The 25,622-nt window shown below is 42.0% G+C and overlaps 1 protein-coding gene across 5 annotated transcripts in view; it reads right to left on the reverse strand.

The window, feature by feature from the left end:
• Window positions 1-358: 358 nt before the first annotated feature.
• Window positions 359-25,622, reverse strand: part of ST3GAL5 (ST3 beta-galactoside alpha-2,3-sialyltransferase 5) — a 49,484-nt gene continuing 24,220 nt past the window's right edge. For 3 of the 5 annotated variants that reach the window (XM_063125948.1, XM_063125949.1, XM_063125944.1), the window contains exons 2-7: window positions 18,941-19,064; window positions 17,722-17,836; window positions 16,876-17,219; window positions 16,402-16,588; window positions 3,636-3,794; window positions 2,221-2,807 (exon numbers count right to left, since the gene is read on the reverse strand). In XM_063125948.1, coding sequence (XP_062982018.1) covers window positions 2,544-2,807; window positions 3,636-3,794; window positions 16,402-16,588; window positions 16,876-17,219; window positions 17,722-17,836; window positions 18,941-19,062 — 1,191 coding nt within the window. In that variant the 5' untranslated portion in view covers window positions 19,063-19,064 and the 3' untranslated portion in view covers window positions 2,221-2,543. Of the gene's footprint in view, window positions 626-2,220; window positions 2,808-3,635; window positions 3,795-16,401; window positions 16,589-16,875; window positions 17,220-17,721; window positions 17,837-18,940; window positions 19,065-25,622 lie in introns of those variants that run through there. The other 2 variants (XM_063125946.1, XM_063125947.1) reach the window with 2 other exon arrangements.

The following is a 25,622-nucleotide window of genomic DNA, read 5'->3' on the forward strand; positions in this document are numbered from 1 at the left end:
TAACTGGTTCCATTGTCGTACTGCTCTAACAGTCAGGAAGTTTTTCCTCATGTCCAGCCGGAATCTGGCTTCCTGTAACTTGAGCCCGTTATTCCGTGTCCTGCACTCTGGGAGGATCAAGAGGAGATCCTGGCCCTCCTCTGTGTGACAACCTTTCAAGTATTTGAAGAGTGCTATCATGTCTCCTCTCAATCTTCTCTTCTCCAGGCTAAACATGCCCAGTTCTTTCAGTCTCTCCTCATAGGGCTTTGTTTCCAGACCCCTGATCATCCTGGTTGCCCTCCTCTGAACATGCTCCAGCTTGTCTGCATCCTTTTTTAAGAAATGCCAATCATAATATATCAAGTTGAGAAACAAATGTTTTTAAATAAAGTGTATTTTATTTATCGGACTCAAAGAGTACTTATCAATGGAACCTTCTCAAACTGGGGAGAGGCAATGAGTGGGGTACCGCAGGGCTCAGTCCTGGGCCCAGTGCTCTTCAACATTTTTATTAATGATTTGGACGAGGAGGTGCAGGGAACGCTGATCAAATTTGCAGATGACACAAAATTGGGTGGGATAGCTAATACCCTGGAAGACAGAAACAAACTTCAAAGTGATCTTGATAGGCTGGAGTGCTGGGCTGAAAACAGCAGAATGAAATTTAATAGGGATAAATGCCAAGTTCTACATTTAGGAAATAGAAACCAAATGCACAGTTACAAGATGGGGGATACTTGGCTCAGCAATACTACAAACGAGAAGGATCTTGGAATTGTTGTAGATCACAAGCTGAATATAAGTCAACAGTGCGATATGGCTGCAAGAAAGGCAAATGCTATTTTGGGCTGCATTAATAGAAGTATAGCTTCCAAATCACGTGAGGTACTGGTTCCTCTCTATTCAGTCCTGGTTAGGCCTCATCTAGAATATTGCGTCCAGTTCTGGGCTCCACAGTTCAAGAAGGACGCAGACAAGCTGGAGCGTGTTCAGAGGAGGGCAACCAGGATGATCAGGGATCTGGAAACAAAGCCCTATGAAGAGAGACTGAAAGAACTGGGCATGTTTAGCCTGGAGAAGAGAAGATTGAGGGGAGACATGATAGCACTCTTCAAACACTTGAAAGGTTGTCACACAGAGGAGGGCCAGGATCTCTTCTCGATCCTCCCAGAGTGCAGGACACGGAATAACCGGCTCAAGTTATGGGAAGCCAGATTCCAGCTGGACATCAGGAAAAACTTCCTGACTGTTAGAGCAGTACGACAATGGAATCAGTTACCTAGGGAGGTTGTGGGCTCTCCCCCACTAGAGGCCTTCAAGAGGCAGCTGGACAACCATCTGTCAGGGATGCTTTAGGGTGGATTCCTGCATTGAGCAGGGGGTTGGACTCGATGGCCTTGTAGGCCCCTTCCAACTCTGCTATTCTATGATTCTATGTACCAAAAAAAAACATATTAAAAATGACCAGACAGAGGAAAATGTTTTCCGATTAGGGGTGACATTTTACTTTAACGCTGATCATCAGCACCAGGACTAGGCACCACTGCATCCCAAGTGGAAATTAGGGGAATCCGTGCCACGTCCAGGCTCTGCAGATGCAGCCTGCTGTTGCTCCCCATGTTCAGGTCAGACATTGCACCGATGACATTTGAGTCAGTTTCGATAGGCAGATCTTGTGAGCAGATGCCACATCATTGCTGCACCTCCTACATGCAGTGATATATGAACTGGGCCCAAGGGTTAGGGCAGAAAGACAGATAAGGCAGATGTACTGAGAAAAACTCAGCAGTATTATAACCCCCGGTCCTAAGATTGTTTTTATCTGCTTGCTCCAATGGAGCTGGCCTGCATCCTCAGAATAAGGCAGGTCTTGGGTTTAGCACAGCACCTGGCCATGCTTGACAATTATTAAAGGCCTTGGCCTCAACACTGGGAGTGGGGGTTGCACTTTCCAGTCATGTCAATGAAGTGGTGTTTTGTGATTGCTCCAGAACAGGTTCACCCATGGAGAAAGGACGTAAAACAAGTGAGGGAAAGGGTTTAGGGGACAGTGTGCAAGTTATCACTTTGCTCACAGCCAAGAGTCACTGAAATAAGTCATTGTTCATATTCTCAAGCCAAAAACATTTAAGTGCTGTGTATTGGAGAAAAAACACTACTTGAGGATATTTTCTTTCATCAGTTTAAAATAACACATCCCTAAGTATAATAGCCTATAAAATAAAGGTTCTAGATCTCTTTCCAAATGTCAAATACATATTAATAAAATATCAGTTACCACAAAATACTTGTGGAAAGCTAAATATTATTTTCACACATGTAAAAACCATTATAGACCAAATCATAGAATCAAAGAATAGTAGAGTTAAAAGGGGCCTATAAGGCCATCGAGCCCCACCCCCTGCTCAATGCAGGAATCCATCTTAAAATTTAAAAATAAAACAGCTCAAAGCAGTTCTTAAGGGTCGCTTGCATGATGGAAACACTGGGATGGCCCTCCTTCACAGAGGGAGAGCCTACAGGAACAGGCAGAATCCAGTCTTTGGGCTGAGTTTCAATCATTAGCTTGTTTTTCTGCAGAAGCTGCAATATATTCCTCCACTGAGGTCTCTCACAACTCCCTCTTTTATCAGCCTTTGAAGAAATATTGTTTCTGTAGTCACATTGTGCATCGGTTGCCAATTCATTGCAGCCATGCAAAGATTGTCATAATAATGCAATGGTGTGTTAGATTGACTAAGATTGTATCCAAACCCAATTAAACTCACTTCATCACATAAATGCGTAGCCATAACAACTGCCGTCACTCCAATCGTAGGTACATTCTAAAGGGGATAAAAATGACATTTCCAAATTAGAATATGCTTGTTTCTTTTATGATTATGCCACATACTGGATTACACACTAAAGAACTAAGCTGAAAATCAAGTAATGACTAACAAATGTAATCCATAGAACCAGAGAGCATCCGAAAGAAATTCACGGATCATCTGATCCAAACTCTTGCAATCACAGGATTGTTGTGGACTTAAACCATACTTGATGTTCCTTGCTTTTTTGGGGGTTTTTTAAGTGGGGAATGTGCATCTAATTATGATATGGTATCAGAGACTACAGTACCCCAGGAAAACCACCACAATAGCAAGCGCTATTAATGATGCACAAGATCAGTTGATGCTAGTGCAACCTCAACAATCCCAGTGCACAGATGCCATTGGATTCTTCCCAAAGACTGGGAATGGAAGGAGGAGAGATCCAAAAGGACTCACCAGAAGGCACAAGCATCCTGGGGTATTACAAAACTTCTAATGGCATGTGTGGATTACTTTTAGTGAACTAGGGATATTTTTTTTTAATTTTTTTGCCCAGATTTGATCTAGAAGCAAATGAAATGGATTCCATATGATTCCTGTTCAATTGCAGAAACATTTGATTTCTGATGCTAGAAACAGAAAGTATTATCACATCAGAGCATAAATAAAGGAGAATCAACATTATTCCCAAACTAGGTCATTAGATTTCCTAGAGCTTGACATTTTAATATTTTTAAAAATCAGAATCATTCAATAAAATGTAATGACATTTTATAGTGACTGTACAGTAGCAGAAAGGAAATGAAAGCATCTGCCTTCCTCCACAAAAGATACACATACCGTATCCCATCCCCAGAACTTTGATCGAGGTTCAGGATACTCCAAAATATCAAAAGCAGTCTCTTTTATGATTAGTGGGTTCAAGATCCGAAATTGTTTAGGCATCACAGGTATTTTCTCAGCCACGTGCTTCCAAAAAAACAGTCGTATCCAGAGTGGCTAAATGAAAAACACATCCAAATAATTACAAAGTTTGGAATCCATTATAAACTCTGCCATTACACACTGCCTAGGGGGAAGGTGTCACCCTCCAAATGTTGCTGGACTGCAATTCCCATGAGCCCTAGCCAGCACTGGGAATTGCAATCCAGCAATATCTGGAGGATCCCACGTTCCCCATCGCTGGTCTAGGGTCATAATTTTATAACAATGCCGACTTTTGTTTAACCTACTATAAATTACAAGGATAAAACTTGAGAGATCATTTCAACTGTCTGTTCTGCACAGAAACCTGATTGTAACCTATTTCTACTGAAGACCCTCTTTGCTAGATTACTTGACTACACCATTTAATAAAATGGGGGGGTGGGTGATGATAGCGTTCATAGTAATTGCCAAGGTGATAAAGCTTACTAAATATTATCAATGGGTATTAATACTTGGAATTGTTAAAATCTCAAGCCAGGAAGGGGTATGCAAAATGAAGACATTTTAAGTTGGCCTAATGAGAGAAATAGAAAAACTCAAAGCTGGTTTTCCCCATTTGTTTAATGAAGCATTGCAATACCAGCTTGCAATTATTTCTATATTTATTTATTTATTTATTTATTACATTTATATCCTGCCTTTTTTCCTCCAAGGAGCCCAATGCAGCATACATAATCCTCCTCCTCCTCTCCATTTTATCCTAACAACCACCCTGTGAGGTAGGTTGGGCTGAGAGTCTGTGACTGGCCCAAAGTGGGTTTCCATGGCCAAGTGGGGACTAGAACCCGGATCTCCCAACTCCCAGTCCAACACTTTAGCCACTACACCACACTGGCAAACCAGCAAAAAGAAGAATTGGTGTCATGCCTCCTCTTGTAGTCCTCATGCACCGTAAAAGCTAATGCATTTAAATATTTATTTATTATATTTTTATATTGCCCAATAGCCACGTGTGTCTGGGCAGCTCACAATTAAACTCTGAACTCTGGGCAGTTCACGATTAGCTTGAACAAATCTGATGAAATCAAGGGGTCTGACCCAGATGAAGCAGTGTATAGCTCTAGAGATGTGAAGGCCTGGAAAAAACCCAGGAAAAAATGGGGGGGAAATGGGGTTTTCCTGGTTTTTTCCAAAGCCTTTTTGGAGGGTTTTCGGGAAAATTGAAAAAAATGAAGAAAAAAACAGATTACAGGATGTTTTATTTTAGCATGATGAATACAATGTTTAAGACAAGGTGTTCAGATATTTACTTCTCCAAATGATTTCTAAAAACTGTACAGTATCAGATTATTACAATGTCTGTGCACCAAGGACAAACAAGTCCTAGGTTGCAAACTGAGGCTACAACTCTCAAATGCAAGAGGAAGATGCACTTCTGCCTCTAGGGGGCAGCACTTCCATGGAAGCAGAGACTGAAACTAATACTGATAGCGATAAGTCAGAAAATAAGTCTGATTAAATTTCATGCATATTGGGGGGTGGAGCCTGACAGTTCCATGGAGCGGTAGGCCTTTTTCTCAGTTCCAGAGAAGGAAGCCAAGAAGCGTAATTATCTCTTCCTAAATCTCTTCCTAATTGGCAATTATGTGAGTACTGTCTTTAATACTGAATGGTGAAAGATTTCTGTAAGCGGACAAGTTGAAATGCCTCTCAGCAAGCTACGGAAAGGTTAGTTTCACTTTTGAAGATTTCCTAGTAGCTTCAAAGAGAGACTTTCATTAAATAAATTACAGCGTTACCAGAGGTAGAGACAGTAATTATTCACTATCTAGAAGTAATAAAGATAAAAGCAATAAGTAACTCTGAGGCAAAGTTTACTGAGGCGAAGTAAAAGTTGTGAGTTGTTGATGTGATCGGCTTCCGCCCAGTAAATAGAAGGGTGTCAGAGGATTCAACGCCAAAGAGGAAGAATAAATCTAAAAATCCCTCTTGGGTGAGAGAGAAGTCACACCCCTCAGATCATTCGGCAGCCAGATTGTTCAAAGTTGATACCCCAAGTAACAGTAACGGGGAAGAAAACGGTCTGGGAAATAAACAAAACAGTGAACAACAGCAGAGTGAGAAGCTGGCGGCAGAAGCTGGCATTGGGCCAAAATCAGCACTTGATGAACTACAGAAGAACTTGAAAGAATTCATCAAAAGTAATAATGAGACAATGCCTCAAGAAATGAAATCAATAAAGGAAGAAGTCTTCAAAAAGATGGAAAATTTACATACTTCAGTTGTGAAAACAGAGAAAGATGTTAAAGAGATGAAAACAGAAATTAATCAAATATCAAAAAAAGTGGATCTGAATGAACAACAGCTGAGCAAAATATTAAATTTGATGTGTATGAGAAGAGGCTGATTCTTTTGGAAGACCAAGAATGAAGAGGGAATATTCGAATTAAATATCTTCCAGAAATACAAGGAGAAAATTTGAGAACCAGTATTCTAGGATGGTTCAAATCTTTGGTTCCAGATTTGGATATAAATCAACAGGATATAGATAGAATTCATAGAGTGGCTGGAAACAGATCAAGAGCTATGCCAAGAGATATTTTGGTTAAATTTGGCAATTATTATAAGAAGGAGCAATTGATGAAAAAATTGAGATCAACAACAATGCTGAAGTTTCAAGAAACACCAGTCCAAATCTACAACGATCTTTGTCAGCAAACTGTTCTGTGGAGAAGGAGCGTAAAACCAATTTTGGCAAAGCTTAAGCGGGTGGGTATTCCTTACTCTTGGGGTTACCCAGTGTTCCTGAGATTTACGCGAGATGGAAAACAGCATATAGTAACATTGCTGGAGCAGGGATTGGAGCTGCTGAGAAGTCTGGGGATGGATAGTGATATTTCATCTCAGCAAGGAGAAGGAGAAGGTCCAGGCCCAAGTAGGGAATAAAGCGTCAATGAGAGGGAGATAATAATAATAAAAATTGAGTAAAGGGCTTGCCATATCAGAACTGTGGGCTTCATCACCCTCCTTAGGGTTGGTTGACCATGACCGGGGTGTTACACCCACAGAGTAGTGGAGGGGGGGAAGAGGGAGAGGGGAGGGAGGGGGTTTGAGGGTGGGAAGGGGAGGGGTGGGTATTAAAGTAGTGTTTATGTGTTGTTATATGTTAAAAATTATGTTTGTGTTACAAATGTGGGTGGGCACATGGGATCTAAAAGAACTCAATCAAAAAGCATATGGATAAGAAGATACGAATCTCAACACTCAATGTCAAAGGTCTGGGGGCAATTGTTAAAAGGAAGAGAATTGAGCAATTATTAAATAAAGAAGGGGCCGACTTTATCTTTCTACAGGAAACACATCAAGCCAAGGAAGGTATGAATGAAATACGTCTAAAATGGTCAGGGTGCTATGAAAAGTCCCTTGGGACTTCCAAAAAAAATGGGGTAGCTATAATAATCTCGAAGAAAAGTGGATTTAATATGGAAAAGAGTAAAAAGGATGATAAAGGGAGATTTATTATGATACAAGGGCAATTGGAAGGTAATTATTATACCTTAATAAATGTATATGCCCCAAATGAGAGACAAAAGGAATTTTTTAAAGAATTGTGTAAGAAAATATTTATTTATTTTATTTATTTATTACATTTTTATACCGCCCAATAGCCGAAGCTCTCTGGGCGGTTCACAAAAATTAAAACCACAAAAAACATCCAACAGGTTAAAAACACAATTATGAAATACAGTATAAAAAGCACAACCAGGATAAAACCACACAGCAAAGTTGATTGTAAGATTAAAATACAGAATTAAAACAGTAAAATTTAAATTTAAGTTAAAATTAAGTGTTAAAATACTGAGTGAATAAAAAGGTCTTCAGCTGGCGACGAAAGCAGTACAGTGTAGGCGCCAGGCGGACCTCTCTGGGGAGCTCGTTCCACAACCGGGGTGCCACAGCGGAGAAAGCCCTCCTCCTAGTAGCCACCTGCCTCACTTCCTTTGGCAGGGGCTCACGGAAAAGGGCCCCTGTAGATGATCTTAAGGTCCAGGCAGGTACATATGGGAGGAGGCGTTCCTTCAGATAACCTGGCCCCAAACCGTTTAGGGCTTTAAATGTCAATACCAGCACTTTGAATCGGGCCCGGACCTGGACTGGCAGCCAATGAAGCTGGAAAAGGACTGGCGTAATGTGATCTCGTTGGCCAGTCCCTGTTAGTAAACGGGCTGCCCTATTTTGTACCAGCTGAAGCTTCCAGACTGTTTTCAAAGGCAGCCCCACGTATAACGCATTGCAGTAATCCAAGCGAGAGGTTATCAGAGCATGGATAACTGTAGCTAGGCTATCTCTGTCCAGATAAGGGCGTAGTTGGTATATCAACCTAAGCTGATAAAAGGTGCTCTTTGCCACTGAGTTCACCTGTGCCTCAAGTGACAGTTCTGGATCCAAGAGCACCCCCAAACTATGGACCCGATCCTTTAGGGAAAGTGCAACCCTGTCCAGGACAGGGCAAACATCACCTCGCCGGACAGATGAACCACCCGCTAACAGTACCTCCGTCTTGTCTGGATTGAGTCTCAGTTTGTTAGCCCTCATCCAGTCCATTACCGTGCTCAGGCACTGGTTCAGAACAGCCACTGCCACACCTGGGTTTGATGAAAAGGAAAGGTAGAGCTGGGTATCTTCTGCATATTGATGACACCTCAGTGCACATCTCTGGATAACTTCCCCCAGCGGCTTCATGTATATGTTAAACAGCATAGGGGATAAGATAGAGCCCTGTGGAACCCCATGGCTTAGGAGCCACGGCACAGAGCAATAATCCCCCAGCACCACCTTCTGGAATCGGCCATCCAAGTAGGAGCGGAACCACTGCAACGCAGTACCTCCAACTCCCAGCTCAGACAACCTATCCAGAAGGATACCATGGTCGATGGTATCGAAGGCCGCTGAGAGGTCCAGGAGAATCAACAGGGTCGCACTCCCCCTGTCTCTCTCCCGACAGAGGTCATCCCACAGGGCGACCAAGGCAGTTTCCGTTCCAAAACCAGGCCTGAAACCTGATTGAAATGGATCTAGATAATCCGTTTCATTCAAGAGTGCCTGGAGTTGTCCTGCAACCACCCGCTCAAGCACCTTGCCCAGGAAAGGGATATTAGCCACCGGCCTGTAGTTGTTAACATCCTCCGGGTCCAGATTAGGCTTCTTCAGGAGTGGTCTAATTACCGCCTCTTTTAAAGAGGCCGGCACCACTCCCTCTCTCAAGGAGGCATTTACAACCTCCTGGACCCAGCCGACGATACCCTCCTTATTTGATGTAATGAGCCACGAGGGGCAAGGGTCAAGCACACAGGTGGTCGACTGGACTTGGCCAAGCACCTTGTCCACATCCTCGGGCCTCAATAACTACCCGAAATAGATGAATTTAAAAGAGGTTATGTTATTCTAGCTGGAGATTTCAATATGGTTATGGATAATAAGGTAGATAGGTCCAACTAGGTTTGAGATAAGAAATAATATTACAATCTTAAATAAAATGATAAAAGAGAAGGATTATGTGGATGGGTGGCGCTTAATTAGTGGGGGGGAACCTGGTTTTACGTATTATTCTCCAGTTCATAAAACTTTTTCCAGGATAGATCATATTTTTGTCTCAAAGGATCTAGCAATAAAGGTGTGTAATATGAAAGTAGGGGTAATTAAAGTAACTGACCATGCATTGGTAAGCCTTGATTTTAAAGTAAAAAGAGATTATAGGGAAGCGAATAGATGGAAGATGAACACTAGAATTTTAAAATATGATAAGGTTGTAGAAAAAATGCAGAAAGAAATGTCGAAAATATGGGAAATTAACGAAAATGGGGGAAGTTCACCATCAGTTGTGTGGGATACAATGAAGGCTGTGACTAGAGGGATCTGTATTAGAGAAATGTGTAATTTAAGGAGGCAACAAGAGGGAATACAGAAAAAATTAGAAGAAGGGATCAAGAAGTTGGAAAAAGAGTATTTGCAAAGCAGAAATAAACAAATACTGTTAGAATTACAAGCAAAAAAGAAAGAATTAGAAAATAAGAACTTAGAAGAAGTACAGAAGAATTTGATTTATATGAAAAGAGAGTATTTTGAGAATAGTAATAAAAACTCAAAGGTGCTAGCGAGGCTCACACAAAAGGAAAAGTTAAAGCATTCGATAGGGATAGTGAAGGACAAATTAGGAAAACCATGTAGTATTATGAAAGAGAAAATAAATATATTTCAGGAATTTTATCAAGAATTATATAAAGAGAAAGATTTATTAAAGATGAAGATGGAGAGATATATAGATAAATATATAAAGAAGGGTCTAATAGAAGAGGATAAAGAGTTAATGGAAAAGGATATCTCTCAAAAGGAAATAGAGGAAGCTATTGAGAAATTGAGAGGGGGTAAATCCCCCAGGTTAGATGGGTTGGGATCTGAATATTATAAAACATTTTAAAAAATGTTGGTACCAAAATTATTGAAATTATATAATGGAATTATAAAAGGAAAGAAGATACCACCATTGTGGGAACAATCATTAATTATATTAATTCCAAAGCCGGATAAGGACTTAACAGTCCCAGATTCTGATAGACCAATTTCATTAATAAATCAGGATGCAAAAATCTTTTCAGCTATACTGGCAAGGAGAATGAATACTTTTATAGGTAAATATATTGGGGAAGATCAGTGTGGCTTTGTGGGGAGTAGACAAATGCCTAATTTGGTTGGAAGAGTTTTAAATATGGTACAAGAGGTAAAAAAAATGGGAATAAAAGCAGGGATAATAGCGTTGGATATATTTAAGGCGTTTGATTGTGTGAGCTGGCAAGCACTAAAGAGGATAATAAAAAAATGGGGTTTGGAAATAGATTCAAAGGTATAATTGAGCAATTATACTCACAAAACACAGTTTCAGAGGTGATAAATGGCGGTTACAGAAAAGATACAAGTGGCCCGAGGGACCAGACAAGGATGCCCACTCTCACCGGTCCTATTTGTATTGGTTATAGAACTATTGGCAAATGTGATAAGAGAAGACAATATTATAGAGGGAGTAGGTTGCAATAATAATAAAATAATAAAAATAAATATGTTTGCAGATGATACATTATTGACAATTAAGAATCTATTAGAAAAAATGGAAAGAATTAAGTATCATCTGAAGGATTTTGAAGAAGTGACGGGATTGAGAATAAATTGGACTAAATCAGAGATGATGTTGTTTAATTATACTAAAAAGGAAGGGAAGGATTGGGAAAGTAAGGAGAAGAATATGAAAATTAAAAGAGATGATTAAATATTTGGGAATTAAAATTACAAAAGATTTAGAGGATTTAGAAAAGGAGAATTTAAATAATTTAAAAAAAGAAGTTATAGATAAATTAGAAAAATATAGAGGATTAAATTTAGCGTGTTTTGGAAGACTAGCTTTAGTAAAAATGAAGATATTACCAAAGGTAAATTTTGTGTTTAGAATGTTACCAATAAGAATATCTGAAAAAGAGATAAAAAGTTGGCAAAATATTTTAAATAATTATTGCAATGGGAATAGGAAAGCGAGAATAAATAAAAAAGGTGGTATTTAATACAAAAAGGAGGATTAGGACTCCCAAATATAAAGTTATATTATGTAGCCAATAGACTAAGACATATAGTAGAAAGTATGTTAGGAGTGGGAGATTTAAGTTGGTTAGAGGATAGAAAAGGAATGGATAAAGACTGGAAATTGGAAAACATATTTTTTAGAGAATATAATAAAAATGGGGGAAAGAAATAGAGAAACCCCTTCTAAAAAATCACTTGGAAATATGGCGTGTATATAAAAAGGAGTTACTTCCGAGTATTTCTCCAATAACACCAGTGATAAAGTTAGGGAAATTTCCAGGGAATTTAAAAGATAAATTAGGGAAAATATTAATAGAGAAGGAAGCTAAAAAATCGGTTAAGGAGGATGAACACTCGAGAGGGAATAGAAGAGGTGTTAAAGGAGAAGAATTTAACATGGTTAAATTATTTTTAATTAAAGCAATGGACGAAGAAATGGTTAAAGGATAATGGAGAGTGTAGAGAATTAATGAAATTTGAGGAGATGATTTTAAAAAGAGAAACGGAGAAAGGAGAAAATAAAATGATAAAAAGTTTAACGAGTGAAATATATAGAATATTGATTGGGAAGGGGGAGTCAGAAAATATGGGTAAGATGGTGTGGGAAACGGATCTGAAGATACAAATAGGGCAACAGAGTTGGGAAGGAATATGGAGACAAAGTGTTGAGAAGTATGTCAGTGAGGATAAAAGAGAACTATTACAAGATTTTATGGAGGTGGTATCTAACCCCAGTAAGATTAAATAAAATAAACAAGCTGCATTCAGCAAATTGTTGGAGAGGATGTAAAGAAAAAGGAACGTATTTACATATGTGGTGGGAATGTGTATTTGTTCAAAAAATGTGGAAAATGGTGTTTAAAGAGATAAATGATATAGTGGGAATGGAGATTGAAGAGACACCTACAGTGGCATTGCTATCATTATATGGAGATTTAAAATGTAATAAAGAAACAAAAGAACTGATAACGAATTTGCCGACAGCAGCAAGGTTGATCATATCTAGGAACTGGAAGGTGCAAGGAGATTATCATGTTGAGGACTGGTATAAAGAGATTTGGGAGATTGCTATAAATGATAAATTGACATGTAACATAAAAGTAAGAAGAGGGATAACAAAAACAAATGATTTTGAGGGCATTTGGAATCAGTTCCTAGAATATGTATTATCTAGGGGGAGTGGAAGACCACCTCCAGAAGTATCAATGAGATTTTGGAAACAGGAATAGATCCCGGGGTGGGGAGGGTGCACTTTATGTTATGTAATGATGTAAAATTATCAAATTAGAAATGTCATAAGGATAATCAAGTTATGTATTATGTTTTTTTATTGTTGTCTTGTGCTGTGGTGATTATTGTAGTATTATATTAGTGTATTGTTAATCAATAAAATATAATAATAAAAAAAATCATGCATATTCATTGAATCTTGGGGGGGGGGGGTGTCCCCACATTTTTCTCAGTTCTTTTTATGGGAATGGGGGCTTTATGTCTTGACACTGGAGGACTAGTGGAGACATAAATAATTTTCTTTGTTATGAATGTTGGTGGTTTCTTCAGTTGTTGTTTTTTTTAATTGTTTTTTGCATGCTCCTCATAAACTGGCAGAACCAAAGAGGTTCCTTACAGTTCAGGAGCTTGAAGCTCCATTTGTTACCAAAAAAAAAGTTTAAAAAAGTAAATTAAATTTGTAATAATTGTTTGAATACACTAGTTTTAATATACCAAATGTAATAATGTTATGCCAAACCAACTTGGACATATTTACATTTTATGTTCCTAAAGTAACAAAGTGACTTTCAATCTGTAAAAAGTGCTAATATTGCATTATTTCAATTTTTCTGAAAATTGTCGTTTTTTCTGGAAAAAACGGGATAAAACTGGGTTTTTTTCCAAGGCTTCAAAATTTCCGGAAATTTTACATCTCTATATAGCTCACAACTGTACTTTATAAATACAGTATCATCAAGGTGAACCTAAATTCTTCAGAAACATTTGTTGGCATTCTACAGAAGCAATAAGCTAGAACCCTGCATACATGGCCTATATTTTGCCACTAAAGGTGCTATCCTACAAATGTTTGGACAGAAAAAAGCTCTACAACTCCCAGAATTCCCAGACAGCATTTTTCTGTCTAAACATGCAAAGGATTGTGTCCTAAGCATCTAACGTAACAATACAATCTAAAAAAAATAAAAAACCCAAAGCCATTCCATAAATTATCATCATAATTCACTTTTTTCGCTATTATTTTATTAACAATTGCATTTATTTATTACGTCCATTTATATAAAAATACATTTTGGTACTGTAAAATTAATACATTTTATTAACATGTATTCTTTAAACCACTGGACAAATGAGCTATACAGCGTCGTTTATTTTTCCTCCCTTGCCTCTCCTCCTTTTGTCGTCCTTCTGCCTGGCCAGGCAGGCACCCTAACTTCCTTTGCAGATTTTCAAGCCTTTGCTGGGTCTCCTTTCTCCTCCCATGTGCAACAAAAAGTGCAGGGGCGCTAACTCCTTTACAGGAATGGCATGAAAGTTAATATAGTTTCCCTTTAAGGAGAGCCACCACATAAAGAATCGGATAAATACAGGACTTCGCATTTTCATGGAAAAGTGAGGATTTATCCACATGTGACACTGTTTGGGACCCATGGGGGAGGGGACTTATTTGGACTCGGACGCACAGCTGAGTGTGGCAGGAAAACAAGTCTGCCCAGAGATAGCTTGGGAGGAGCCAATCAGTGGCAGAGTTTTTGGACACTCTTGCCATGCGGCTCTGTAGGCAATCTCCATAACCCACACCGGCACGACCGATGGCACACTAACCCACCATAGGTAAAATAACCTTTACTGCAGAGCATGGATTCCCAGGGTAGCTTATTTAGGGGAAATAACCCACCATGGATGGGAAAAGACCTCACGAACAACACGCTAAGCCATCATGGGTTAAATAAACCATCGTGGTTTATTTAAACTGTGGGTTAACCTGTCCCCTGAACCCAGTCCCAATGTGAGAGTTCTGTAGTTCTTGAAGTCTTCCTCCCTTTCCTTAAGCTATGGGCATGTCTTGGGATTCTACAGCCTTGTCCCTTTCCCTTTAGTCTGCCTGGCCCTATGATGTCAGGTTGCTTTCATTTTATTTTAGGGTGCCTCCTCATAAAACATGAAGGCTGCGTTGAGACAACACGATAGTCAATGGTGGGGTAATAATCAACTCAACAATTGTTTATCGAGGGGGTACTCCCCACACAACATGATAATCATCAACTGTGGTGTGGATTAGGATCATCACCGAGTTGACTGTTAGTCCACGCTGAGTTGACTCACTCATCCCCTGCCCTCTTCTCCTCCATTAGTCTTCCTGCTAGTTTCTCATCAGCCATTACTGCCAAAAATCTACCCTGCCGGCTTGACTAGAGTGGCAACTGCTGCTTTGACTGCTCTTGCCTTGCGACTCTGTGGCTGATTAAATAACCAATGGTGGCAGAGGAAATAATCAGCGGTGCCCTCCACACAACACGATAACCAACAGTGGTTCAAACAGCTAACTCTGCACAGCGTTGGTTATTTGCATTGGTTATTTTGGCCAAATAACCAACCATTGGTTAAAAAACTCCCACCACACAACACAATAACCCATGGTGGGTTAAATAACCAACGGTCAACTATTTAAACCAACGTTGGTTATCATGTTGTCTGAACCCAGTTGGACTGTTAGATACAGATATTTGAAAACAAACTACAGGTTGTTTCTGTTATTAATACACAAGTGAGTGCTTCTACCTTTAAATATACTGAAGCAAGAACCTAACCCTTCCCTCGATGCCACCTCCTTGTATTTTAAAGAGAGAAAGTGATGATTCACATAAGTGAGAACCATTGCAATAGACATGTTATATATTTTGTATCCAAGTTCAAAATATAGCATTGGAAGTTATTATTATTATTATTATTATTATTATTATTATTATTATTATTATTATTATATTTATTTGTATCCCACCTTTTGCCCAATGCTGGGCCTCAAGGTAGCCTTACAAAGTTTAAAATATACATGGGGGGGGAGGGAAACAAAACCATAAACAATTAAAAAATACACAACAAAATTATAAGACATTAACATAGATGGAGGGCCAGATTATTCTCCAAAATTGGCTTTAGGAAGAGTAAAGCTTTCTGGATTTAGGTGGCTTTCTGGATTTAGCATGCAAATCTCTCCCATTCAAATAATCCCATTTTTTAGTAAAGCAAACAACTTCTTTGCATAGGAGAGTCACAGAAAAAGGCACTCTAATTTGAAAGGCACTCAGCTGATTACAAAATGCTGCAATAACCCTGCAGTAATCAAACAATACGTTCCTACTGAATCAGTGTCACACAATTTAGTGACTGAACATAGTTAGTGCTCATGTGATTCTTTTTCTAACATGGTTCCCCTCCAAGAATTCCCAGCTCTACCTTTAAACATGTCTCTTAATGAAAGTGTAAAATACCTGCAAGGAAACTGGACAGACATTCTGACATTTATTACGCAGCATCCCAAGAACTGACAACTAGATGCATGATAACTATAATGATTTTGACAAACTTGATAGCTAAACAGAAACTGTCTGTGGTAAATACACATATAATAGAATTATCTGGAGCCTAGGCATAATTTACCCAAGTAATATAAAACCAACATTTATAATATAACATTATAATATATAATATTATAATATATTTATAATTATAATATATATTATAATTTTATATAATATATATTATAATTATAATATATAATATTATAATGTATAATAATATAAAACCAACAGTTACCTAGGGAGGTTGTGGGCTCTCCCACACTAGAGGCATTCAAGAGGCAGCTGGACAACCATCTGTCAGGGATGCTTTAGGGTGGATTCCTGCATTGAGCAGGGGGTTGGACTCAATGGCCTTGTAGGCCCCTTCCAACCCTTCCAACTCTTGTAGGCCCCTTCCAACTCTGCTATTCTATGATTCTATGATATGATTCTATAAGGAGTTTATTATCATTACTTACCAGTGTTTCATTTTTCACCATTGCTTGAATCCAATCAAAATCAACACTTTTAAATAAAACAGCAACAAACAAACCACTTGGACAATATTCATGTTGAGATAAGGGGGCACCTTCTGGATAGGTCATCCTTAGGGTAGTTTTATTTCCAACATCATCTGTATATCCCTGAACTGGCGCATTATTTAATCTGTAATGTAAAGAAATCAAATGAGTTTCATACAAAAAACTAAAATACCTCAGTAGTTCTCACCTGTTAACCCCCAGCTTTAGATTTAGCTTGAAATGGAAAATTAAAGTCATAACCAACAGGAGATCCTAACTAGAAAACTATCTGCCACACACTGAAAAGGTGACACATACTTCCAACATGGGAATCACAGACAACCCACAGAGATGAAGGCTTTTTACCTACATTCTTAGATTACTTTCAAGTACTAGGTTTAGTTTAGCACCTCAAACAGAAAAACTATATACCTGATAACAATATCAAATTGATTCAGGGCATAACCCAGCTCCAATCCACGAAGTATCCCGCCGTTCCCAATAACCACACAACGTTTACAGGGCTTTGACAGCAAGCTTTCTGGTAAATCATATTCCGGTAAAAATTCCAATAGGTCTTGAAGTTTTTCTGAAAACTTGTGAAATCCAAAGGGTGGTTTATATTTGAAGACAGCTTGGTCCATATTTATGTCTTTCCTTATAAAAGGAGAAGCATTCATACTGTACTTCTGCATAAATAACCTGCCCATCTCTTTCTTCACAAAAGACGGTCGACACTCGGCTTGCAGAACTTGATCGGCATACTTCTGGGCTTTCTAGAACAACACGGCACAATAAGGCATTAAGCGGTACATTGGGATGTTCTAGTATCACAAGGGCATAAGAAGCCATCTTCAGACCCAGGACACCTTCAACCCCGACTTCCAATAGGAGGCTCACTTTCAGCTTTTTATCCACTCTGCTTTTATCTTTCTAAATTCCTCAGCATTCTCTTTATTTGTTTTTAGTTTCCTCTAAGTTGTTTTGTGAAGGTTTTGTTTTACTGTTTTATTGTATTGTACTCTGGTATGTTTAGTTTTATTCATGCCCAATGTATACTGTGAAAAAGAAGGGTACTGCATGTAAAAATAATTTTAATAAATAAATAAATGAACTTTAGTTGGATTGGATCAAAACTTTTCAATAAGAGAACTGTTCTCATCAAATAATAGCTTTAGATTAAAATAATGACTACATGGACAAAATTGTAACAAAACGTTCTATGCAATATTATATTATGTCATAGCAACATTTGCTAAAATGATGTACATAACTAACCTTGATATACTCAGGGTTCACATAATGAATTCTTGTCAGGTCACATTCCTCAGAATCAAAGTTTAACATGACCTTGTAAATGATGCAAAGAAGAATCACAACTACGATGATATGTCTAAAAAGAAGAAGGTACCATTTATTATCTCTAGAAGTAAATTTTCTATTAAGTAAGTGTTAACTTATAGGAAAAAAGTGTTCCATATATTTTATAAATATTTATTCACAATTCAGCAAATTAAATTAAATTAAATTAAATTTCTTGCTCAATTTTACTAGTATGTGTATTTTTAGTTTTCATGTCATTTTCTGCAACTGAAAACTGGATACTTTTTGGTTCTACTAGCATACTCATTTTGACAGACTTTAAAAAGCTGGAACATGTTGTGCTTCTCTGGCAATTTTCTCACCTGTGTGATTTTCTTTGCCCCTTATGCGGAGGTGTGGAAAGGAAGTTTTTTAAAAAATATTATTTGTCTTTTGTCTAAACTAGATGAACTGCTTCACTGGCAATGTGCTAAATTCATTCTGGGTGCAAAATGTTTGAGATTGAACAACTTCCATGGATACCTTGAGGCACTTAGTCACATAGGGAATTCTTAAGAAGACAGGCATTATATCCCTGGCCTCCAATATGCCTCTGTTAGATCTCAGAACCATTAACATTTATGCACCAAGTTCAAAGTTGAAGATTCATCCCCTTCCCTGCTTTCAAATGGGTTTCTGCAATCATTGTTTCATCGGAGCTCTGTATACTTTCTCATAGCATCCCGAGGCTCAAAATAATTGCAGGAAATTGGATTTGGGCAAGTATCTGTAAAGTAGAGATGACACACAAAAAGGACAGGTGGAGATGGATACCATACTTAAGATTATCCTGTTTGCCAGGTTTGGACAACCTATTTAACAGAGGTTACTCAACAGTGGAAGGAAACGCTTCCAAACACCTCCTCGAGGCTGTACAAGGGCAAGCTAGGCTTGCTTGCCCTTGTACAGCCATTCGCTGGGTGTGTGTTCTGCTCACAACAAAAACACAAAATTCTAGATATGGAAAGAGTGTCTTAGGGTGCAATCCTTTGCATGATTAGTTAGAAAAGTTTAGTGTTACTTCCTGCTCCAAACAAGCAATTCTGAGAGCGCTTCGGCTATCGGCTAAAAATGCAATAAATAAATAGAATTTTAATAAGAATTTATGCCTGGCATTATTGGCAGAGACACTTACTTGAAAGTACCTTTTAAAAACCCACTTGGCCTTTTCATCTTCATGTAGAACTCGCTTAGTGCACGGCAGAGAAAACCAGCATTTTTCTTCTTTAGGTATAAAGAGTTGTCTTCACTCAACATTTCTGCAAAGGGAAACACTTTGTGTTAAAAGGATACTTACTTTTCACTTAAAAAGAAAACATTCATATACAGTCATTGATTGTTTGCTTCCCACAAAGGCTACTCCCTCTTGCTCATTTTTTGAGAAAAAGGAGAAAAGCCAATTTCTCTTGGTAATAACTTAGTGAAGGCATAATAACAATTTTAGTTTAAAATGTACCCCTCCCTCTGAACTGTTGACAGGAAATATGTACACCTTTGGTGAAGGACCATAGCTCAATGGCAGAGTTCCTGCTTTGCATGCAGAACTTCCTGGAATATCCAGGTAGGCCTGCGGAAAAAACCCTGAAGTGTTGGTCCCTGTCAGTATGTACAACTGTGGCCTAAATGGATCAGTAGTCTGACTGACTCCATATAAAGGAAGCTTCCTATGAAGGGTTTAATGCCAACACTATTGCATACAGCAGAATAAATTTGCCTACATAGAAGAACAGGGCAGAGATACTAAAACAGCAGACCATCACACAGAATGTACTGCCAGAGCATCTTCAATAAAATAAATGTTTATTGTTTAGTTCTTGCTTCTTATTGTGGGACGGACGCAAGAAATAAGAGACGACACAAGTGCTGGAATTAAACTGGGCCACGTTTATTCAAGATCTGCAAAGGGGGTTCCCACCGGGCATCCAGCCAGGCCTGCGTCAGGCCTTACTAAGTGAAGGGGCGAGCTTTCCAGGCCCAGCGGGTGGTGCTCCATTTCGCCGCCCTGCTGTCCATCCCCTACGTGGGGTAGGGAGACCTTCCCTTGTCACCCCCAACCCATGCCCCCAGGCTCAAGGTGGGTGAGGGAGGTCGGCCTCAAAGGTGGTCCTTATCCCCCAGCCTGGCCACAAGGCTCAACACTGGGAGCCCTCGGGAGTCACCTATCACTGTAACAGTGCCTTGGAAGCTCGCCATTATATTCCCTCTGGATGCCCTTCCCTACCTGCCACAGGGGGCAGCAAGCCACTTGCTTAGTCGCTCCCCCCCCCCCCGCATCTACCTAGAACGCCTTGGAGGCCCCTTTGCAGATCGCGTAAAAATAAGCCGTTTCCAATATCAGACAGGTGTACGCCGTCCTGTCGGTATAGCTCCCTCCGGGTCAGTGTAATTGCAGGGTGCATGATGCTGAAGTCCCCATGTTTGCTTAGCTCACGGAAGATTTCGCCGTTGACACGCCGCCGAGCCCTCTCCATTGGCTTGATATCGCCCGAATGCCATGCAAACCTGGGTAGTATGCAGGACCAGATTATTTTTACTCCGGGCCAACGCCGCCGAATGATGTTGAAATCCGCAATAGCTTGCAATATTAGTGCCTTGCCCTTGAGTAACCCCAGTGTCCGGGAAAGCTGCCAATAGACCAGCTAATTGAACGGAGATACAGACGTGGGTAGCGTGCCCAGACAAACTCCAAGAATTCAGCCACAAACTCAGCAACACACGCTGGAATTTGTCTTTATCTGTGCTATGAAATAACACAGTTCACTCTTTAATATAAAACGTTTTAAACATAAGCAAAGTCCAGTTCAGTTCTAAAAGTCAAGGGCTTACGAGAGGTAGAGAGAGTCCAAAAAGCAATCCAGAGGTCCAGGGATAGGAGCAGGTCACGAATTCCAAGCCGGTCCAAAGTTCAATCAGGATACAAGGTCAACACAAGCCGAAACAGGAAGCAAGAGCTTTCGCCAGGATGCTCAGTTAATCTCTGGCAAGTTCTTGTTGCTTCCCAGCTCTCTAAATACCCCTCCCTGGCAGCTACAGGTGTTCCCTATTGAGTTGGCGTCTAGTATAAATACGCAGAGATCTGCGCCGGGCCTCCTTTTCCGCCCTATGATGTCTAAACAACTGTGCAGGTAAGTTTGTTGTTTCTCCCTCTGTGTCTTCTGAATTGGCCAAGCTCCCTGCTGGTTTAATCACCGGCACACTGGTACTTGGCTCTGCTTCCCCTTCATTCTCTGAGTTGGCCCCACTCCCAGCTGGCACCAGTTCAGCAGCCGTGACACTAGCCTCTGCCTGCACAGGTTCTGTTTCCTCCTCCTCTGATTCCATCCCCAGCAACTCCTCAGAGGGCCTAACACTACACACACCCCTAGAGTCTCCTCCCGCCACACCAGGAGGACCCGGTTTTGCAGGGTACTGCCTGTGAAAGGCCTGGACAAGGATGGGAGCATGCACGTCCCCCGCATTCTCCCAGGAGCGCTCCTCTGGACCATACCCCAGCCAGTCAATTAAATACTGGAGTCGACCCCGATGTTGACGGGAATCCAACACCTGCGCTACCTCAAACTCCTCTTCACCATCCACCATGACAGGACCAGGAGGAGCAGTAGCACTAGCGTCGGGTCGGACCCCTGTAGCTGGCACCAACAACGAGCGATGAAATACAGGATGGATCCTTAACGTTCGAGGCAGCTGCAACCTAAACGCCACAGGATTGACCTGTGCCGTGACTGGGTATGGACCAATAAAACGGGCGTCCAATTTTCGACATGGTCGTTGAAGAGGAAGATGCCGGGTGGACAGCCACACCTGATCCCCGACCTTTAGGGCCGGCCCCTCTTGTCTCTTTCGATCCGCCCCCAATTTGTAAGCTTCCTTGGCCACCTGCAATTGCTCCTGCAACAGAGACTGCGCGGCCTGCAACTCCCGCAACCACTGATCCGCTGCGGGGACTGCCGTAGAGGGCAGCACTGCTGGAAACCACCGTGGATGAAATCCCCCTGTTGCAAAAAATGGAGTCTGTTGTGTTGAGGTGTGCACTGAGTTGTTATACACAAACTCTGCCACAGGGAGCAACTCGGCCCAATCATCTTGTTGATAATTAGTATAACACCGTAGGTATTGCTCCAGGGTAGCATTGGTGCGTTCTGTCTGACCATCCGTCTGCGGATGGTACGCTGACGACATGTGTGCTGTAATGTCCAAAACTTGCAACAACGACTTCCAAAAACGGGCTGTAAACTGCGCACCACGATCTAAAACAATCCCCTCCGGAAGCCCATGCAACCGGAAGACCTGATGAACAAATAAGCGAGCCGTCTCCTTTGCTGTAGGCAAGCCCGCACATGGAACAAAATGGGCCATCTTTGAAAAAAGATCAACCACCACAAGAATGGACGTATGCCCCGCAGATAGTGGCAGATCCGTAATGAAATCCATGGATATCACACGCCAGGGCCCCGCAGGAGTGGCTAAGGGATGCAACAAACCCACCGGCTTTCCCCTTGCAACCTTCGCCCGCCGGCACACTGGACAAGTCTGCACATAGTGTGCAACATCAGCATGAACCCTAGGCCACCAGAACTCCCTGGTGAGCAAATGCAGAGTCTTGTATACACCGAAATGTCCTGCTGGCCGACTATCATGGCACAACCGTAGCACCGTGTCCCGACAGGAACCGGCTGGTACGTACAGCCGACTTCGATGATATAAGAGCCCCTCACGCATGGTGAATGGTGTTGGAGCCTCCTCCTTCGCGTGATCAACTACAAAAGCGTCCCGCCCCTGTAGCACACGAATCTGATCCAATAAAGTCGGGGGCAACGAAGCAGCTGCAAAATGTTCTGGGCGGAGGATCGTGGATCGCCTCTCCCCCTCTGGCTCTGCGGCATATTCCGGCTTACGAGAGAGAGCATCCGCCTGCCGGTTCTGGGCGCGGGGTATATATTTCAACTTAAAATTGAACCGACTGAAAAACAACGACCACCGCTTCTGCCGTTGAGTCAACTTCCGTGCCGTCTGCAGGTACTCCAGATTACGGTGGTCAGTGCGTACCTCCACCGGATGTGCTGCTCCCTCCAACAAATGCCGCCAAACCTCGAAAGCGGCCTTCACAGCCAACAGCTCCTTCTCCCAAATCGTGTAATTTCGCTCTGGAGCTGTAAGCTGTCTGGAGAAAAAAGCACATGGCAATAATGCTGAGTCCATGTTGCCCACCTGCAGTAACACGGCCCCGACCGCGACGTCCGAGGCGTCCGTCTCCACCACAAATGGCATGCGAAGATCTGGATGCTGCAGGATTGGAGCAGCTGTAAACCGCTCCTTCAACCGCACAAATGCCTGCTGTGCCATGGAAGTCCAATGGAATGGGACCTTGCCCCTCAATAGCTGCGTGATGGGTGTCACCAGGGCCGCAAAGTCCGGAATGAAGCGCCTGTAAAAATTAGCAAATCCCAAAAACCGCTGCACCTCCTTCCGGTTCCGAGGCGGTTGCCAAGAAAGAACCGCCTCTACCTTGGACCGATCCATCTCTACCCCCTTGGCAGAAATACGATACCCCAAAAAGTCCACCTCCTGCAAGTCAAAGGCACACTTGTCCAACTTGGCATACAGCCTATGCTCTCGTAGCCTCTGCAGGACCGCCCGGACATGAGCGTCATGTGCTGTCTGATTCGGGGAATAAATAAGAAAATCGTCCAAATAAATAATAACAAATCTGTCCAAATAATCTCTGAAAACATCATTAACAAAATGCTGAAAAATAGCGGGAGCATTACAAAGCCCGAAAGACATGACGGTATACTCGTAATGACCATATCTGATCAGAAAGGCCGTCTTCCATTCGTCCCCCTCCCTTACCCGCACCAAATTGTACGCCCCCCTGAGATCCAATTTGGTGAAACACTTGGCCCGCTGCAAGCGCTCTAACAGTTCTGGGATCAGCGGTAAGGAATACCGGTTACGCACTGTGATGCGATTAAGCCCTCTATAGTCATTGCATAAGCGCAGCTCCCCCGACTTCTTACGGACAAAGAACACGGGGGCGCCCGCCGGCGACTTGGAAGGTCGAATAAAGCCTTTCCGTAGATTCTTCTCTAAAAAGTCCCGCAGTACTGCCAATTCCGGCTCAGAGAGAGAGTAGAGACGCCCCGCCGGTATAGAGGCCCCAGGTACTAAATCAATAGCGCAGTCATACACCCTATGTGGTGGGAGTCTATCGGCTTCCTTCTCATCAAACACGTCTGCGAACTCACTGTATTTCGCGGGAAGGGTTACACAATCTGTTGCGGAGTCTTTGACCACAGCAGCCGGCACCCGCTCCGGCCAGCAGTGATCTTGGCAATATGGGGAAGCAAAAAGCACTTCCCGCCTCCCCCAAGAAATATGCGGATCATGCTGGGTTAACCACGGCATTCCCAAAACTACTGGAAAGTGCGGAACTGCCGTCACATAGAACCGCAACCGTTCCACATGCCCTTGGATTTCCAGCGTAAGTAAAACTGTCTGGTGCGTCACTGGACCAGACTTCAAAAGCTGCCCATCAATAGTTTCCACCGACCTTGGCTCCGCCAATGGTTGTAACGAAATCTGCTGCTGGCGAGCAAAATCTGAGTCCATAAAGTTGCTAGACGCACCAGAATCAATCATGGCTCCCACGAAAAACACCTGGGCATGATCCACCCCAAGTGTGGCAGGCACCAGCAACGGGTCCTTACGGGGTTCCGATGGAGACGAGGAAGCACCTGTCCCGCCTTCTCCCAGACTAGCGAACCCTTCTATGTCTGGGATGACCCGTTTTCCGACGGGGAAGCCTTTCGTCCCTTGGCTGGGCAAGAACGAGCAAAATGCCCCCCAAGTCCACAGTACAAACACAAACCCTCCGCTCTCCTGCGTTGCTTCTCCATCATTGACAAGCGGGCCCGGGCGCCTCCAAGCTGCATGGGCTCCTCCCCCATGCCAGGAGAAAAACCTGCCGAAGATGTTGATGTTGCTACTGGAACCGGTTCCCCACTCCCCAGAGACACTCCTCTCCGGGCCTGACGACGTGCCGTCAGCCGAGAGTCCATCCTGGTCGCCTGTTCGATGAGTAGGGCAAGCGATTCCGGAGGTGCTGATCGGGCCAACTCATCCAACACCCCATCTGACAACCCATAGCGGAATTGTGACTGGAGCGCACTGTCATTCCACTGCAAGTCTTGAGCTATGAGCCGAAAATTTGTGGCGTACTCTGCCACAGATCCCTTCCCCTGACGCAGGTCTCGAATGCGCTGCTCCGCTGTCTCAGCCTTGACGGGATCTCCCCAGGTAGCTGTCATCTCTTTTATGAAATTGTCCAAATTGTCCAGCAGGGGGCTATCCTGATTCAAATACGGCGTCACCCATTTGCTAGCAGACCCAGACAATAAGGAAACCATAAAAGCTACCTTTAGGGAATCATTCACAAAATCCTCCGGCCTGATCTTAAAATGCAATTTGCAATTGGAAATGAAACTGTCCAGCATGCCCCTGTCACCAGCAAATTTCTCTGGTAATGCAGCAAAACATTTACTCTTTCGTGGAGGAAGAGGAGGAGGAGGCCTGCTGGCTGTTTGAGCAACTTGGGCGTGGAGCGTTGTAACTAATTGCGTCAGGTGTGCCACCTGCTCTGCTAGCTGTTTTTGTTGTTCTAAGAAACCCTCCATGTCCAACTGCCGGTCCGTTTGGCCAGAGATTAATCTGTCCGGGAAAGCTGCCAATAGACCAGCTAATTGAACGGAGATACAGACGTGGGTAGCGTGCCCAGACAAACTCCAAGAATTCAGCCACAAACTCAGCAACACACGCTG

Source organism: Elgaria multicarinata, chromosome 5 (genome assembly GCF_023053635.1).
Source record: "Elgaria multicarinata webbii isolate HBS135686 ecotype San Diego chromosome 5, rElgMul1.1.pri, whole genome shotgun sequence".
Taxonomy (NCBI): Eukaryota; Metazoa; Chordata; class Lepidosauria; order Squamata; family Anguidae; genus Elgaria; species Elgaria multicarinata.